This window comes from Vigna radiata, chromosome 3, assembly GCF_000741045.1.
Source record: "Vigna radiata var. radiata cultivar VC1973A chromosome 3, Vradiata_ver6, whole genome shotgun sequence".
NCBI lineage: Eukaryota > Viridiplantae > Streptophyta > Magnoliopsida > Fabales > Fabaceae > Vigna > Vigna radiata.
Genome location: NC_028353.1, coordinates 8155492 through 8172593, shown reverse-complemented (window position 1 = coordinate 8172593; position 17102 = coordinate 8155492). Strand labels below are relative to the sequence as shown.

At 29.9% G+C, this 17102-nt stretch overlaps 2 protein-coding genes across 2 annotated transcripts; one reads left to right on the top strand and one right to left on the bottom strand.

Moving 5' to 3' along the window:
- The first annotated feature begins 1900 nt into the window (after positions 1-1900).
- On the top strand, positions 1901-2501 carry LOC106757466 (protein NIM1-INTERACTING 1). The gene has a single exon (XM_014640139.2). The coding sequence runs from the start codon at positions 2052-2054 to the stop codon at positions 2403-2405; it is 354 nt and encodes a 117-aa protein (XP_014495625.1). The 5' UTR covers positions 1901-2051; the 3' UTR covers positions 2406-2501.
- Positions 2502-11538: 9037 nt separating this feature from the next.
- Positions 11539-16080, bottom strand: LOC106757835 (boron transporter 1). The gene is made up of 12 exons (XM_014640660.2): positions 15545-16080; positions 15373-15455; positions 15090-15282; positions 14809-14947; positions 14504-14669; positions 14225-14391; positions 13950-14123; positions 13633-13728; positions 13398-13535; positions 12825-13150; positions 12458-12725; positions 11539-12181 (listed from the first exon to the last, which is right to left on the bottom strand). The coding sequence occupies exons 1-12, from the start codon at positions 15646-15648 to the stop codon at positions 11864-11866; spliced, it is 2172 nt and encodes a 723-aa protein (XP_014496146.1). The 5' UTR covers positions 15649-16080; the 3' UTR covers positions 11539-11863.
- Positions 16081-17102: the final 1022 nt, after the last annotated feature.

The window sequence follows — 17102 nt, the reverse complement described above, 5'->3', positions numbered from 1 at the left end:
ACCAACGTTAAATAATGTTTCTGCACTAGTAATTCCTATAATCCAAAGCTATTCAAAATAGTTATAACCAGATAAATCAAAACTCCGAGTATTTAATTAACTAAATTTCAACTTCAATTCACAACATTCATCACATTTCAAGACCACAGCTTCTAACTTTGAAGAATACGAGACTACCTACGCTTCAAAAAATAGAAAACACCATTCAAAATTCTGAGTGGTCAACCTTCATTTATTTATCACTATTTTCTCAAAATATAGGTTATGAACTTTAAAAAGTATATAATCTGTTTCATAAACTTAAAAAGAATCTTACAGAAACAAAGTTTCATGAAATTTTAAATTAGTCTTTTTTAAAAATATATTTATTCCCTATTTAATTTGAATTCCATTCTCTAAGCTTTCAAAAAATCTTACGATTATTTATTGCATTATTTCGTTTAATTTACACTTCAAGAAAATCGTTACTTATATAAATAAAGTTATCTCTTTTTTGTTACTATTATTTAATTTTACTTGTCACCGATTTGACGAATTAAATGGTAACAAAGCATTCCTTTTTATAATAGTTGTTTTACTGGGTTGCATTTATTATGTCTAGAATAATGATTACCCGAGTACAGTAATATATATATATATATATATATATATATATGCACTGTGTGATGTAAATAAAATAATATATTAATTGAAGTCATGCGTTAATAAATTTAAAATTATATTGGGTATATAAAACCAAGGTTAAATATATGTTTTAGTCTGTTTTCCATTCTCAATTAGGCCTTTATGTTTTTTTTGTTCCAATTGCATCCTAATATTTGTAAATTTGAGGCAATTAAGCCCTCTTCGTTAACTAGCCATTAACGTCGTAGGCCAATTGAGAGGGCTTAATTGCCTCAAATTTACAAATATTAGGATGCAATTGGAAAAAAAAAAATGAAGAGGGCTTAATTCCTCAAATTTACAAATATTAGAATGCAATTGGGACAAAAAAAAATGAGGACCTAATTGAGAATGGGGGAACAAATATGAGGACTAAAACATATATTTAACCTAAAAACAACTTGTCACACAATGCTCCGTGAATACAACATGTGAGTAAATATTTGATAGGTTAATATGTTTATTTTAAAAATAATATGATATAATATTAAAAAATGTATAACTTTTTTTTTTTAAATATAATAAATATATCATTGTATGAATTTAAATTTAAATTATGTATATTGAATATTATAAAAAAAAATTGTAAGTTATTGTCATTATAAATTTAAATTTTAGTTTATATATCAAGAACGATGATATTTGACACACAATTTTTATATTTATTTAGTATACAAAAAATTCACTTTTTTATAATTATTTTATTCCTATAAATAAATGTAATATAGGTCAAAATATCATTACTTATATATGATTTAGTCTCAATCCCATCTAATGTCGTAGTTTATGTGAAAAATTATAACATTTTAATGTAACAATATGGTAACTTTACGAATAATATAATATTTTCTCTAATTTAATGTTATATTGATGTTCGATATAACTTATCTTCAAATATATTTTAATCTTAATTATATAAATTATAACATTTAATTATATATAAACTTACAATTAATACATTGAATGAAAATATTATATTGAATCGATTTTTTGGAAATTGAATTAAACATGACATAAATATTTACTAAAAATTTAAATGAAATGAGAAGATATATCACTTCGTTGCTTGACAACTATTTTGATAATATAATAATATATTAAAAATAAATCTATTTAAAATACTAATATTTTAAATTGTGTAGTATATGTATTTTATTTTGTGGGTGTCTTATGGTCCCTCGAAATTAAGAACCCGACATAATCCACATCGGTCCAGTATGGATATAAAAGGAAAATTAACAGAGTTTCCAATTTGGTAGTTGCCAACATCTATCTCTCTCTCTACCAGGACGCAGACATTGTTTTCATTCTCTTCTTCATTCTTCTTGTGTTCTTTCTTTCTGTTAGTTAACTCTGGTTTTCCTGTTAATAACATATTACGCAGATTCATGGAAGACAAAAAGAGAAAGGAAAAAGACGAAGAAAAAGAAGAGATGATGAAGATGGAGGAGTTTTACGCGCTTCTGCGGAGGTTCCGGGACGCGCGTGATCGGAGACGAAAAGAGTTGGAGGAATTAGAAAAGAGTGAGAAGAAGAGGAAAGTGCCGACAGAAGAACAGAGCGGTTGGGTGCCATCATTCGAGTGGGAAGATTTCACAAACGAGGTTGAATTCAGAGGACAACCTCTGCGTTTCACAACTCCGTCGACTGCATCTCCTTCGCCTCGTCTCACTCTCAAAAAACGTAAGAACGACCAACATCACCTGCACGATAACTCTCTCGATCTCAACCTCGCTCTCTAATACTTTCTTCCATGATTTATTGGCCCTTAATTTCTCCATCTATGAATCACAAGATTCTCAAGATTATAACCAAGTATATAATATCCTTTACAATGAGTTCTTTTAATATATATATATATATATTTTTTTTATTTCTGTTATCAAAATTTTAGATCCTTTTTTTTTAAAGTGTTTTCAATTTGATTTTAGTTCTTTTAAAACTTTTTTACTTCTCTAAATATTTAATTTATCGTTTTAATCTTTAATATTGACTTTAAGATAGTTAAGTTTTACTTTATAAATTTTAAAATTCTTTCGAAGGGATACAGATTGACATTATGTTATAATATTAATATTTACAATTTAGAATACATTTTTAGCTTTTTATTAAACTAATTTTATATCATAGTAGGTATAATTTAGTTGTTTAATTTTTTTCAACACATAGAGAATTACTTTATTTTAATATCATAATAAAGAAGTGATTGTTTTTAATTTTAAAAAATTATTAAAAAATTAAAATTCAACCTGGAGTTTTATAAACCACAGGATTTGATCATTTAAATCCTAATAGAGTTAATTAGTTTAGATTGTTAGTGAAGGTTATAAATGACATTTACAAGAGAACGAAAATAATGGATGTATTTGTAGTTAAATCATGCAGATTAAGTCATAGAGAAGAATAAAAGTTTTAGGAATACTTTAATTGTTTATATATGGTAATTCTAAAATTTTATCTTCTTTCTAATTTTATTAAGTCATTTTAAATTTTCATTTACAATCTTTGATTAAGTCTTAGTTAATCAATTTACATACATTCTTTATTAAGTCTTGGTTAATCAATTTACATATATTCTTAAACTTTTATGATACTAGCAAAAAAGACAGTAGTATTCCACATAGGAAAAATATTAATTAATTAAAATTAAATACTTTAATTTAATCAATAATATTTTTCTCGTTCAACAAATATCAGAACATTTGTTAGTGTGCGACTTGTAGGTTTATTACTAATCAATAATAATTTATTAATCAAGATTGATATCTAACAACATTGTTTAATGACCAATAGTATAAAGTATTTTTTACTTTAGAACTATTAAAAAATTAATATAATATTTTCTTTCATCTTTACATTTCTATGTTAACATTAAAATATGATATAATTTTCAAATTCCAATAAATTAAAAGATGATGAATGACTTAATAAACTCATTTATTCTTTCATACGTAATATCTTTACCAACATTTTTATTATATAGAGCTCAAAATCATTACTAAAAGTTTGTTGAATTTTTTCTTGAGATTAATTTCATAAGAATTTTATCATATCCAATAATCATTCAACAAACATCACTAAGTGTTAGATATTCCATATCAAAATATAAAAAACAACTTGTTAATTTATGTGATAATTTCAAATTTAAGAAAATTACATATTTATTCAAAAAAATTGTCATTAACAATTCAAGGTAATATTAACTATTAGGATCCTCTCACTCAGTTTAATAGTCATATCTCTATATATACTATTTATATATGTAATTTAAAAAAATAAATCTTTTAATTTATCTTATAAAAACCACTACGCACATATTAATATATTTGAATTAATAATGTCATATTCTCAATAATTCTATATTAAAAACAATTTAAAATAAAATTATATAAGAATTATTTTTTATTATTATAATCTCTATTATAATAATAAATCTTTAATTTTAATCAAATATCTTATCATGTAAATTCAATAAATATAATAATCAAATAAATAATAATAAACATAACTTTATTGTTATGAAAAAATTATTAGAAACCACAATTCTAACCGTTTCCTAATTTTTAATTTATGTATGTAAAAATAGTATTTAATAAGCATTTCATAATACAATGTGAATGCCATTTTAGTAAGTTAAGTGTCACTTCAGAAATTGTGTGTATGATATTATGGATTTGTTTATTTTTATTTTTTGTTTACTTTGGCATAAGCTTGAAATTAAAAAAAGCACGGCATATGTTTTCACATTATAAAAACCATTGCTTTTTTTTTTTTGTCCTTTTGTTCTCTCTTTGTACAAAGAAATAAAGACACGGAAGGCAATCATAGAGAAATTTAGATTCTCGTCAGCCTTAAATATGTAGCAACATATCTGTAAAGTCATCTATAATCATAATTCTGGTTCTTAATTATTTTAATTAATCACTTTACATTTTATGCTTGTATTTTAAAGTGGCATCAGTTTTGAAGAAAATAAACCAAAAACAATCACTTCAATGTGTTTAATTCGTCATCTAATCAACATAGTTTTAAAAATTTAAATTTTATGCAATTTAATTTAAAGTGGTTCGGATTGAATCAATATTTCAAATTTAGATATACTTTTATTGTTCTAAATCATAATATTTTACGATTCTGATGAAGTTATATTTGAGGAATTACAGGTTATCAAAGAAGTATTCGGCAGTTAAATTAAAATTTATAGTATTAATTTTTTCAAATTCATTTAATTATCTTTTTATGCAAGTGACATATTTTAAGGATGTCAAAAATTTTGTTGTAGATGTATATAAGTTATCGAGATGTAAAATAATATATGATATAAATTTTTTTATTTTACATATATAAAAATATTTATTGAGTTTAAAATTATATTTTTAAATCTTTATAGAATTGGATATTTTTATTGAGTTTCTATCATATATTTTTTCACATATATTAAGTATTCAAAATTGTATACTTTTTAATTAAGTTTATATAGTTTTATTTTTTAATAAATGGATGAAGTTATTTGGTTTTATTACTTTGCTTTGATTGTGCCACGTTGTAATAAAATATGACATTCTAATTTTATAGTTAATATAAAATTAATATAAAATAATAAATAAATTTTTTATTTCTTAATATAATTTTATATTAACTATAAAATATCACATTTTTTAATACAGAAAGATAAATAAGAAAGATAATAAAACAATATAACAATTTTATCATCACTCGATTAATTAAATTTTAAAACTACAAAAATTCAATCAAAAAATATAAAATTTTGTTCTCAAAACTAAAAAATTTAATAAAACTCGACTGAGAGAATAGTTAAGCCTACTAATTCTATCATACAACATAAATTGTGATTAAATAATAATATAAAAATTATATGTTATTTATGGGAAAAAAAGAAGTTAATAGTAAAAAATAATCATACTTTTTACAACATTTTAATATCATATGATTGGTTCATAATTATTCCATAATTAATAATAATTATAAAAATAAATATTGACCAATCACATAATGACATATAGATAATATTAAAATGTTGTCAAAATATGATTAAAGTTTATTAAAAAAAATAAAATAAAAAGAGGATGGGTGGTTGTAAAGAAGTGAGTTTGTGATGAGAAAGTTTGGTGTTGGTGGTTAGCAAAACCGCAGGACCCATATAGCAGACAATTTCTCGTTCTTACATATTCATGTAAGATTTTTGTTTTTCAAATTATTTTCCCATATCATTCTAGTCTCTTCTTAAATCATACCAAACTTATAAATACTTATTCACAATATCATTGATTATACTCTTAGAAACATTATAATTAGAAAACTATTTACGTAATCTAGTTATATGCATCTAAACAAATATTACAACAAAATATAATCAAATTATTTTTAGTACACCAACTTAATAAATCAATCAAACTAATTCATTTTCCACTCTCATAAAAAAACAAACTTCGATTATTTTTATCCAAATATTGATATATTAAAGATGTTGGCTCAATAAAATTTGTTAAACTATTTTTATTATAGAATAACTCAAGTTTATGTGTATTGAAATAATATTCATATCATAATAAATTTTAGTTTAATATTATAGTTAGTATTTATGGTGAGATATTACTCTATTATTATTAATTACAATATTATTATATATTTAGATAAGTATGATTTTAATGTGACCAATTCATATTTATTATATTCATAAAAATTTTAAACTATTTTATTGATTTAGATATAAAATAATTTATTTCTATTAATAATAAAAGATTTTTTCAATTAAAAATACTCTTAAATCATTAATAAATTTTTTTCACTTATCCAAGTGAAATCCTACATCTTTATCATAATCACAATTAAGGATGACATAATAATCTGTACCCGCAGGTATCTGAGAATAAAATCTGTTACGGGTATTAAGTACCCGCAGATAATGCATAGAGGGTATTTTAATACTCGTTCGTTAACGGGTCGGGTTCGAATATCACATTATCCGCACCCGCGGGTACCCGCTACCCGGTTAGAAAAATGAAAATACAATTTTATCCTTAATTTCAAGTTGCAGCGCTGCCTACCTCGTCAAGGATGTACACGTGGAGCATGTTGGCGCTTTCCCTGGTGATCATCATCAACGGCTTCGGCTTGTTGTTGGATCCCCATGGTCGCCCATTCGTAAAGTTTCCTTCTCCTTTTTCTTTCTGTTTCTATTTCTTTTTTCAGAGGAAAAAAGGTTTGGTGGCCTGCGGTGTGAGGGTTATTGTCGAGCTCTGGAAAAGAAGTAGTTAGCTCCGGTGTGAGGGTTATTCTTCGCTAAAGAAGAAGCAGCTGCCGCTAGAGACTTCGCTAATAAAGGAATGAAATGGATTTTTGGCCCATTTTCATAAAATAATTATTTAAACATTGATCCTAATTCTATTTGACAAAATAATATGTTTTTTTTTTTCAATTTAATTTAAACATTGTTTTAAAAATCATAAAATATTATTTTTTTAAAAAAAAATGCGGGTTAAAACGGGTATCCAACGAGTATCCGCGAGTTGAAAAAAATCCACGAATTTTTTTATACGAGTATCTGGCAGGTAGCGGGACGGATACGTGTATACTTTTTTACATGCGGGTCTGGTATCACACTATCCGACCCGAACATGATCCGTTCTCATCCCTAATCACAATCATCTTTCTAAAATATTATAAATTGTTAGTTTTTCCTTAAAGAGTTATTTGATTATTTTAATGAGATAAAGGGAAGAATTCAAAATTTTCATTTGATATCTCTTTCCTTCTGCCTGAAGGCGTTAACCTATCTTTTGATTTCCTTCTATTGGGATTTACTTGTCATTTATATATATTTTTTCATCTTCTCATTTTATTTTCAGTCTAATAACCATCAACGTCGTCATTATTATTCAATAAAATATGTTGATTCGTCTATTTAGCAAGTGTTAGCTTGTACGTAAGATACATGCATATCTCCACTTTTTTAAGTTAAGTTTTAAATTGTTGAGGAGTCTTTCCTTCAATAATAGAGGCAAGGACACTTTCTAACCACGCCAAACTATGATTTAACATCTATTAAGATGCAGAAAGAAGGCATGGGGTGCAAAGAGAAATCTCAAAAAATGATTTGGAATTAAAAGTCACGACTAATGGCCTGATTATGAAAATCTCTTAATTGGGCTTTGTGTATTATCCTCGACCTTTCCATATAGAAGCCCTAGCTTGGAACAGCGTGTTTCAATCTAATCCATGAATAAAATAATTTGTTCTTCCAAAATACAATAAACTTTAGAAGGAAAGCTGGGAATGATTTTTTTATTTATTTATTAAGAGAGTATGTATCTATTGTTCACGTGTTTCAACTGAATGGAGTACACTTTATATAGACAAAGAAAACGAGTCAAGAAAATAAAAACAAAACATACCCAACAAATTCATATTTTAAATAATTGAACGTGCCCACTGATGTGTAAAAAAAAAAAAAAGAAATAGAAAGGATTTATACTTAACCTTTGAAAGAATAAAACCCTTAGAAAATAACTATCCTATATATTAGGAAAGAGAATTACTTATTTAAAATTTCAGAAGTATGCAATTCTACTTCATTTTATATTTTTGTAAACTTATTTACTGTCTATTATTATGCAATATTGAATGTTCTGTTACAACTTTAATGGTATGAGTAATTGAGTCCCTCGCGTATATAATTAAAATATTTTGTTATGTTAGCCATTTAATGTCCAATTATTTCAATTGACTGACATTTTTAATGATTTAGTGTATAGACTAAACTTTATAAATTTAAATATGAGCGAATATAATGTAAACTTATTTTAAACTGAGTTTATAATGTAAAATAAATCATTTAGAGTTTCAAATTGTCTTAAATATAAATTCTCTTGTAATAGTTGGTCTAAATCATTTGGCTTAGAAGACATTTATATGTCAAAGTGGTACAACGTTGATAGGTTAAGTATTAATGGTACAATAAATTTAGATTACTTACCTTCTTACCTTAAACCTATATTTATGAATTTTGGAGTAACTTTTAACCAACATCAACCTAATTACAACTCAATTGTAATTGCAAGTAATCACACTTTACCTATAAATGAATCTCTTCTTGGTTTACTTCCTTGATCGCTCGATTTTGATAGTGGTTCGCTCATAGATCCAAATGAATGTTGATCGAATAATCATGTTACATTTATCTTCAAGACAAATTTACAACAAAACTTATAATCAATAATTGGATTTAACTAAAAATTAAAAATTAAAAATGCATTTTCAATTTTACTTCTTTAACATTAGTTGGGCCTTCTACTAAACTCAACATGTCTCATGCCTTTTTCTAAAAAAAAAAGTTTTAAAATTGTTATGGTTTTAACTAAATGTGATTTATTTCTAAATTTGATCTTAGATTTTAAAGAATAAATCCCTCAATTTTTAAAAACATAATGAATTTTAAAACAATGGCACGAAAGTATAAATACTTTGAGCAAGTTTAACCGAAAATTCAGAAGCTAAAAATATTATTTTCTTTTATAAAATTCATTTACAAGATGTAGTTACTAAGATTTTTTTTACAGTAGTTACTACGAAGAAGAAAAAAAAAAATCTTCTCATTTCTTTCCAAAAACAGTTTATTACATCAGTTGCATATAATTCCGGCACATGATTTTTGTTTCAAATAAGGATAACGATTCCGGATAATAAAAAATGGGCTTAAAGTGACTGTTTTTTTTTTCTTTGACACATGTAGTTACCATCCCTTTTGTTGGTGAACACTCGAACGAACTACTGACTGAATTATGTCACAACTCATTGTCTCCAGTTACCCCAAAACAGATACCATAGATCCTAAAAAGAAACTTGATTCTGATTTCACCTATGTACTATTGAGACATACATTTCTTGTTTACAAACAAAGTTACATATATAGAAAAAGTATTTTGGATGAATTTGTTTCATTATTGGATTACAATAGTATGAATGTACAAATTGATAATTTAATTGGAAAGAGTTAAAAGGAATAAACTCCACAATTTAATATCAATTATAATAGTTGATATTTAACACTAATAACTAAATTAAATAAAGGGAAAGTAAATATACAAAAAATAGGTAATAAAAACTAATTATTTCAATTTAAAACTAATTATTATAATTGATATCCTCCCACAAATTGGACGATTTGGAAGAGAGATGCAAACAAATTGGACGATCTGGAGGAGAGATGCAACTTGGACAGTAATGAGTCAAACTGAGAAGCAGAAAGACTTTGTGTTCTGCTTCAGTTGAGGAACGCTCAATCTGCATCAGTTGAGGAACGCCCCATCTGCATGTCTGGACACCGTGTGAAGACGCTCCTTTAACTGCTTGAGGTGACTGCGAGATGCCTTGGCATAGGTGTGCTGGAGAAGAGTAAGGATAAACATGAATTTATATACACATAAAGCACCACCATTGAAAAGAAGTCTTTTGGAGTAGTACAAAAAAGTTCGAAGTGGACAAACTTAGAGAACCATCTAGTTACGCTATACCTCTAAATATCCCGAATAACGCATAAAAAAATAAACTTTTATACTTAAAAAGAACTCTGAAATAAATATAAAAAAATTATATAAGTTAAAGTATCCTTGTTCTAATGATATGCACACCAAGGAGCATTAAATGTTGTGCATGTGTGTGTGGCTCTCTTTAACTTTGTGACTCATCGTTTGTATAGATAGGCGACAACTTATCAGCTCTTTATGTACACATTACATGTTGCAACACTTTTTCTAAAACTAGTGTTTGTGCTAAACAAGATGTGTCAAAGTCTGAGTGCTGTTTCGTTTGTATATGTAAACAGGTTGAAGATGATGATGATGCACTGGGATTTGGTGGCTTGAAGGGGTGCCAGCCTTGTGTGGTCTCAAATTTCGACAGTGTTACTTTCAAATGATTTATGATAACTTCACATCTTACAAGTGGTCCATGGTCAACTGAGGTGTCATTTCTCGAATAATCCAATTTTGGTTTGATTATGCCCCCAATGGGTGATGTAAAGCCCTTCTGTTGTCTTTATAACTGGATGTTACGTTGTTATTTCAGAGCTTTTTGGTGATTGTGCTCAAACGACAGAGATCTTGGAATCATTAGACAGAGATGTTACCTCTTTAAACAAAATGAATGAATGAATGAACCCCACCATGGAACAGTATAATAGCATACAACATTAGCATTGCTTGCTTCTCCCTCTTCTTTTTCTTTGGATGTGCGATTGGAAATCGATTCTGCTCACAGATTCTTATTTTTGCTTTTTAAAAGCCTCTTTTCCCAAGTAAACTCTTTTGCCAAGTCCGGTCTCTTTCTCACGTTGTAATGATGGCTTTTTGACCACCAATAATATAACATGAATCTTATCGATTTCACGACACTGCTATCACCAAAATTTAGTCCACACACAAAGAGGACGTAAACACCACTCACATGGTTTCCTCTTCATGCCATGCTATTGTACTAGTCTTTCTACAAGATTTAATGTATTTTTCTTTTTTATTAAGATCCAATTAGACGTTATATATGTACGTGTTATTGATAACAAATTTTCACTGTGTTTTCTTTTCCGACAGAATACTCATTTCAGAAATGATATTTTGATATATAATTTTTTTTTATATTTATTTGAGACTATATTTTCTTATTTCATTTTAAATAAAAACACAAAATTTCACTCATGATCATTTTACTCTTGTATATCAAATAGATATAAAAGTGTTTCATTCTATTATTATTCTTCAAAAGAGTTATTAAAATTGATTTACAAGTTATTTCTCTGCAATTTGTAAATGCTTCTATGAATTTAAAGACAAGTATTATTATACTAGTAATAGAGTGATATGAATCATAAAAATCAGTTGTAGTATATAACCCATCTGAAGTAATACAAGACTCAAACTAGTCACAATTTATTGAAGCAAACTTGTGACAGTGATGATATACATTTGCACAAATATAGTAACATTCAGTAGTACAATTGACTTAGGAAACACACTTTGGTTACATATCTCATATCTGTCGTATATGGGACAAGGAAAAGGACTTTACAAGTTACAACCATGACAAGAAAAATTAAAGAACAAACTAGAATGGAGAAAGCAGCAAGAAATAAGCCTCCTAAATAGTCCTTCTAAGGCATACGGCTGAAATCATCTATGATTAATGTTTAGCTGTGGTCCTGCTGTTTTGAATCCTGATTAAGAGGAGTTCTTCCCAGATTCGATAGTCTCACTTCTCCAGCCTTTGGACTGAGGGGACCTCTTGCACCAGATCGAGGACTTTGCTCAGTTTTCAGTTCACCCACTCGTGAACTAAACGAGAGGCGTGGACTTAGATGGCTTCTGGGATCAGTTTTTGGTGTTGGGGTGGAGCTTGTGATCTTTGGACTGCTAGTGTGCCTAAACTCTCCACGGCTTCTTGTGATAACTTCATCTAGTATCTCACCTTCTCCAACATGAGAAGCACCACCTCCAAACTCTGATTGCTGTTAGGAAAGTTGAATGGAATATAAGTAAATGTATCCACAAAAACATATATAACAGTCACTCAAATGTGGATTATCATAAGACAAAACTTATATGTAATTCGTTGATGTTTTAATCTTAGTAATCTGTGTTAGCCTTTATTATGTTGATAATCGAAGTGAATCTTCAGTTTATGGTTTAAAAACAGTACTTAAAACACTTAGGAAGGTGTGTATAAAAGTTTTGTCTTATCATAAATTTAAGCTAAGCTTGTTGTATACGGTACGAAATCATACTGTTGCAAGGTTGAATGGCAAAGCTGTTTGCTCTTCATACGCTGCTGCATCCAAGTCTTGAAGGTGTGCCCCCTTGAAAAATTTGGGGAGAAAGTACTGTCTTACCGGAACTAAGAGCATGATCATCATGGGGAACATGACCCCGGCAATAGGAACCCATGTTAGTCCAAAACATACAAGAAGGTAAATGGTTTGGAAAATGGTGAATGTTGCTATTGTCTTGAAAGGAACAGTTTCTACAAAAGTAGCATGGTAATCCTCAAGAACCCTGCACTCAAAGAAGAAATTTATTGATGATAAGCCATGGAAGAGAGGATTGAACAGTAGAAGGATAAAAGAAAAAAAAAGTTTTTTTTTTTTTTTTTACTTGTATCTTCTGCTTGGTGCAGTGAAGAGCAGTAAGATCCTTTCCCAGAATTGGTTTCCTGGCAAACTTTCAATGGCCATGAAGGCAAAATAGCCCCAAAGGACTGAGGTTGGTATTTTCTTGAGGACAGGCATGGCTGCAACGCACCCTCCCACCATTATTGCTTGAAGCAAGTTACTCAGACGCTGTTCCTTAACCTCCACAGGCAGCAAATCGTCTATTTCTTTCTCAACGTCAAATATAGTCTCATCAACTGGGGCATCCATGTTTCCCATACTGGTAGCTGCTTGAATAGTTGATTCTTTAAGTTCTTTTAGTCCTTGTGCCTGATAATAACAACATGTGTCATAAATAACAATATGTCTTGTGCTAATACTTGAGGTACAAATAATAAGGTTCACTTTGACCAAAATATGTTTTCCTGTGCTATCATCTTTCAACATTACTGCCAAGCAGTGATTAGGCAACGGATTTTTTATTGACAAAGGAAGCACACAGTCTCTTGTATTATATTAAACGCTTGAAACTCAAATTAGGCAAATTCAAGGATAAGAAAAAAGTTAGCGTTCTTACTCGAGCAGAGGGATCCTGGTAAATAAGAGGCGTCTGCATTTGATGGTATGCTTCTACCATGTTGCCATATAACTGTCCTATACTAGCATTCTTTCCCATACTTTTTCGTGCGGTTACCACCAGTTTGTTCCGAAGCAACTGTACCATCATTGCTCCTTTTAGTGAGACTTGTTGATATAGTGCTTAAAACTATAAATTAATTAGGGGGAAATTGACAAAATACTGATTTTATTACCTGATGTTTAAGAGTTGCCAGACTCTTTGTGTGCATTGGAGACTGTGGTATCACTCCATTTGCTGGAGGAATTCCAATAAGGCCACACATTAAGGTCTTCCCTCCAGAAAAAAAAAAAAAAGTTGCCTTTAGAAGAATAATTATTCAATTAAATCTAAGAATGTACTACATATCAATATAAAGATTTTATATCGCCAACCAATTAGAAGTAATTTTTATGTCTTTTAAAGCAGTGATTGCATGAGAGTTTATCCATTAAGTATTAATATACGACAAATTAAAGTTAAGCAAGGAAGGAACACAAAGAAGTGGCTCACCAAAAATCCCAAAAGGAGCAAGTCGTAATGGTAAGAAGATGGCTTTCTCAAATTGAACTCCTTCTGCTGGGAAAGCTGGGATGCTACACTGTGGTCAAAGTAATAAAGCACAGCAATCATAGTGGCTGGGATAAATGCTCCAATTATGTAGACAACAGGAACATGGACCATATCCTGTTATATTCATAACAACAAAAACAGTATAATACTTTTATCAGAAGTCCACTTGTGAGTAAAAAAGGGAGAATTAAAGAAGTAGAAATTGATTTACATGCCTTAACAACAGTCCAATTCTCATATGCACCTGGTGACCATGGATTCGGGCTGAACAGGCGCCTTGGAATACCATGTGGAACACTTCCAGAAGGCAGGTAGGATACACCTGTCCAAACTAGGACCATAAGTGGCACACCATAGTCTGCTATTAGGCTGCGAAGCCAACCTGTAACAGATTAAGTGTTTCAGAAGTCATATAAAATCATTGACATGTCTTTACCTAACAATTTAAGGTTTTGGAATTGTAATTTATCTATGAAATGGTGTTAAACACTTACCAGTACCATAGCGCCATGACCTGGCCTTTCTGCTTCTTAATGCAGTGAGGAGAAGGCCAAATGAAAGGACTAGAGCAAACATCCCGTTAGCAAACCTCCATGAAGGTATGAACTGAATTGATTTTGGATTTTCTCGTTGTGGTATGCGAAACTCATCAACGAGTCCCTGAGCAATTATGCCAGCAGGGTGTTAAATTAATTTGTCCAAAGTGCATTGCTAATTCAGGTACTAATATACGATTTGAATTCTTAGAATCAAGCAACGACAGATGAATGACAAGAGAAATTTTGATAACTGATCTTACTTTGATAGCTTGCTGCATGAAGAGCATTGCAATAAGCATGCCAAATAACTCTCCTGCAATACGGGTAAACCTGTTGATTATAGAGCAAGCTCCCAAGATGGCCAGCAGGAATAGCAACACTGCAGTCCAGACACATACCCTACAAAATCAGGTTAAAGAAAAAAAAAAGGGACAATGTTAAACCAGGTTTTGATGAATGGTACTAGAAAACAATAATATCGGGGTCTACTTATGAAAAACATGGAGAAAATAAATACATAAATGAACAAAAACTTATTCACCATCCAGTCCATGCCAGAAACAAATCCCGGCCCAACTCTGGTCTCTCTTTTGCAAAATTGAACATGAATGTGTACATGATCACGGTAGGTTCTGCCACTCCTAAAATCAGCAGAGGTTGACCTCCAAGGATTGAGTGTATGATGCCACATATTGAAGTAGATGCCAATGTTTGAACAGCAGTTAGAACACCGTCTGCAAGTGCAAAACAACAGGCACGCTTTATATTTTATAGTTTTTCTTAGATGAGAAAGAAGAGTACATTGAAGCTAGAATATTCTGTACCAGTATCTCGCTCTAGTTGTTCCCCGAATGAAATGACCGGTATTGCCGAAGCAAAGAATATGTATGTGGTGGGCGCCCAAATCCTGTAAAGGGATGCAAAAATTGAGAAACATTAAAATCTTTGAATACATGTCCCCACTGGTAGCTAAACAAGTTCAGCATATATACATACCTTAAACCTGCTTTGAATCCTCCCGTCCAATCTTGCTTGTAGCACATCAACCTTCCTCTGAGATCATTCTTGATTCCTTCAAAGGGTACAAATGTTTCTTCCATATCTTCTTCCAGACCGAAAAGGGTCAGAGGGAATCAATATAGACTTCCAAAGGCTGCCACTGGGGCTAAGAATAACACTGCCAATCAGAAACCAACAATGTATAGTTTACATGATTTTTGTTGTTTTCAATTTGTTTTGGCTAGATTTCTTGACAAGGCTGAATCAGAGGCAAACCGAGGGAGGAAAATGGAAGAATGTGGGGACAGAGTAAACAAGAATTTAGCATGAATAGTGTAGTTTGGCCTGTGGAGACATATGGGAGAGTGAGAGATTGAATGGTGTGAATATGCCAAGAATCCAGCTGTACCAAAAGCAGGGTTTGGAACTCGGGATAGATGCTCTTATTGGTTAGCACCACCAAAAGAGCAAGTTGTATTGTATTGTATTCTTCTCGAGTGCTTCCTAATAACAACAATGTGTGTGAGGGCAGAGTATTTATAAGCTTTAAAAAAGCAAAGCATTGAAGAAAGAAATGGAGGTAGATTTGGTGTGGAAAGCAGTGTGCGTGCCACTGACTTGGCTTGTAAAATGTAAAATACAGATCAGTCCAATCTTTCCAGCTTCATCATCATCAATACTCCTTCTATGCTTTTATGCCAAAAGTCAGCATCAAAAAATAATCTGGTCCCACTCAGTACTGTGAGATCGCTCAACAAAATGCACAGTTTATAAAAAGAAGTACAAATTGAATCCTTTACAGAAAGTAGTAACTTACGCCATGCCCTACTTAAGATAATGTTTAAAAAAGTTGTGGTAATTAAAAGTAGTCAACAACAACAGCTTAATGGTTTTAAAACACATCAAAACTTTCAAGTAGTAAAACAAAAATGAAATGAAAGGTATCTCTATATTAGTGTGAAGAGATGCGAATCATCATCCTTCATGCCCCGTTGAGTATATAGCAACCCATTTAGTTGACCATACCATTTTTTATAGCCTAGTTTTCGATCTATTTGGGTGAGTACATGATTGTTTGCGTTGTGTTGAAGAAGGCATTAAACTAGGCACCTTAACATGGACAAAAGCAAATTCGATACCAGTAAAAAAGTTCTACAGGATTGTTGATTGTGTGTTTAATTTGGTTGGGGCTACTTTACACTCAACAGTTAAACAATTTAGGATGATTGGTTGTTGGTAATGGCTATGACTTAGATTATTAAATTGAACAAAGCAACGTTAAAGTTCCCTGTATACAAACTTGTCTTGAAATTGCTCTCGACACAATATTGGAAATTTGAATATGTTATTAAAAACGTAAGTAAGGGTGAATAATATAGTATACATTTTGTCTGGCCATGTGCCTTTGAAAATTTGACAACTCATGGTGTCATGCAAATTTGTTCCGGGATATTAGCCTCTCCTTGCGAAGTAAACTCAAAAAATGCTACGTTCAAAATGTTTGTCTTATACGAAGCTACCATTATTTTTCATTGGTGTTGAGAATCTAAGTAGG

Bases quoted from the DNA above. Each gene is read 5' to 3' on its own strand.
- LOC106757466 (XM_014640139.2), top strand. From the start codon at position 2,052: ATGGAAGACAAAAAGAGAAAGGAAAAAGACGAAGAAAAAGAAGAGATG.
- LOC106757835 (XM_014640660.2), bottom strand. From the start codon at position 15,648: ATGGAAGAAACATTTGTACCCTTTGAAGGAATCAAGAATGATCTCAGA. The intron at 13,729-13,949 runs GTGAGCCACTTC...TCTGGAGGGAAG, and splicing joins TGCTCCTTTTGGGATTTTTG to ACCTTAATGTGTGGCCTTAT. The intron at 13,536-13,632 runs GTAATAAAATCA...ATGATGGTACAG, and splicing joins TGGCAACTCTTAAACATCAG to TTGCTTCGGAACAAACTGGT.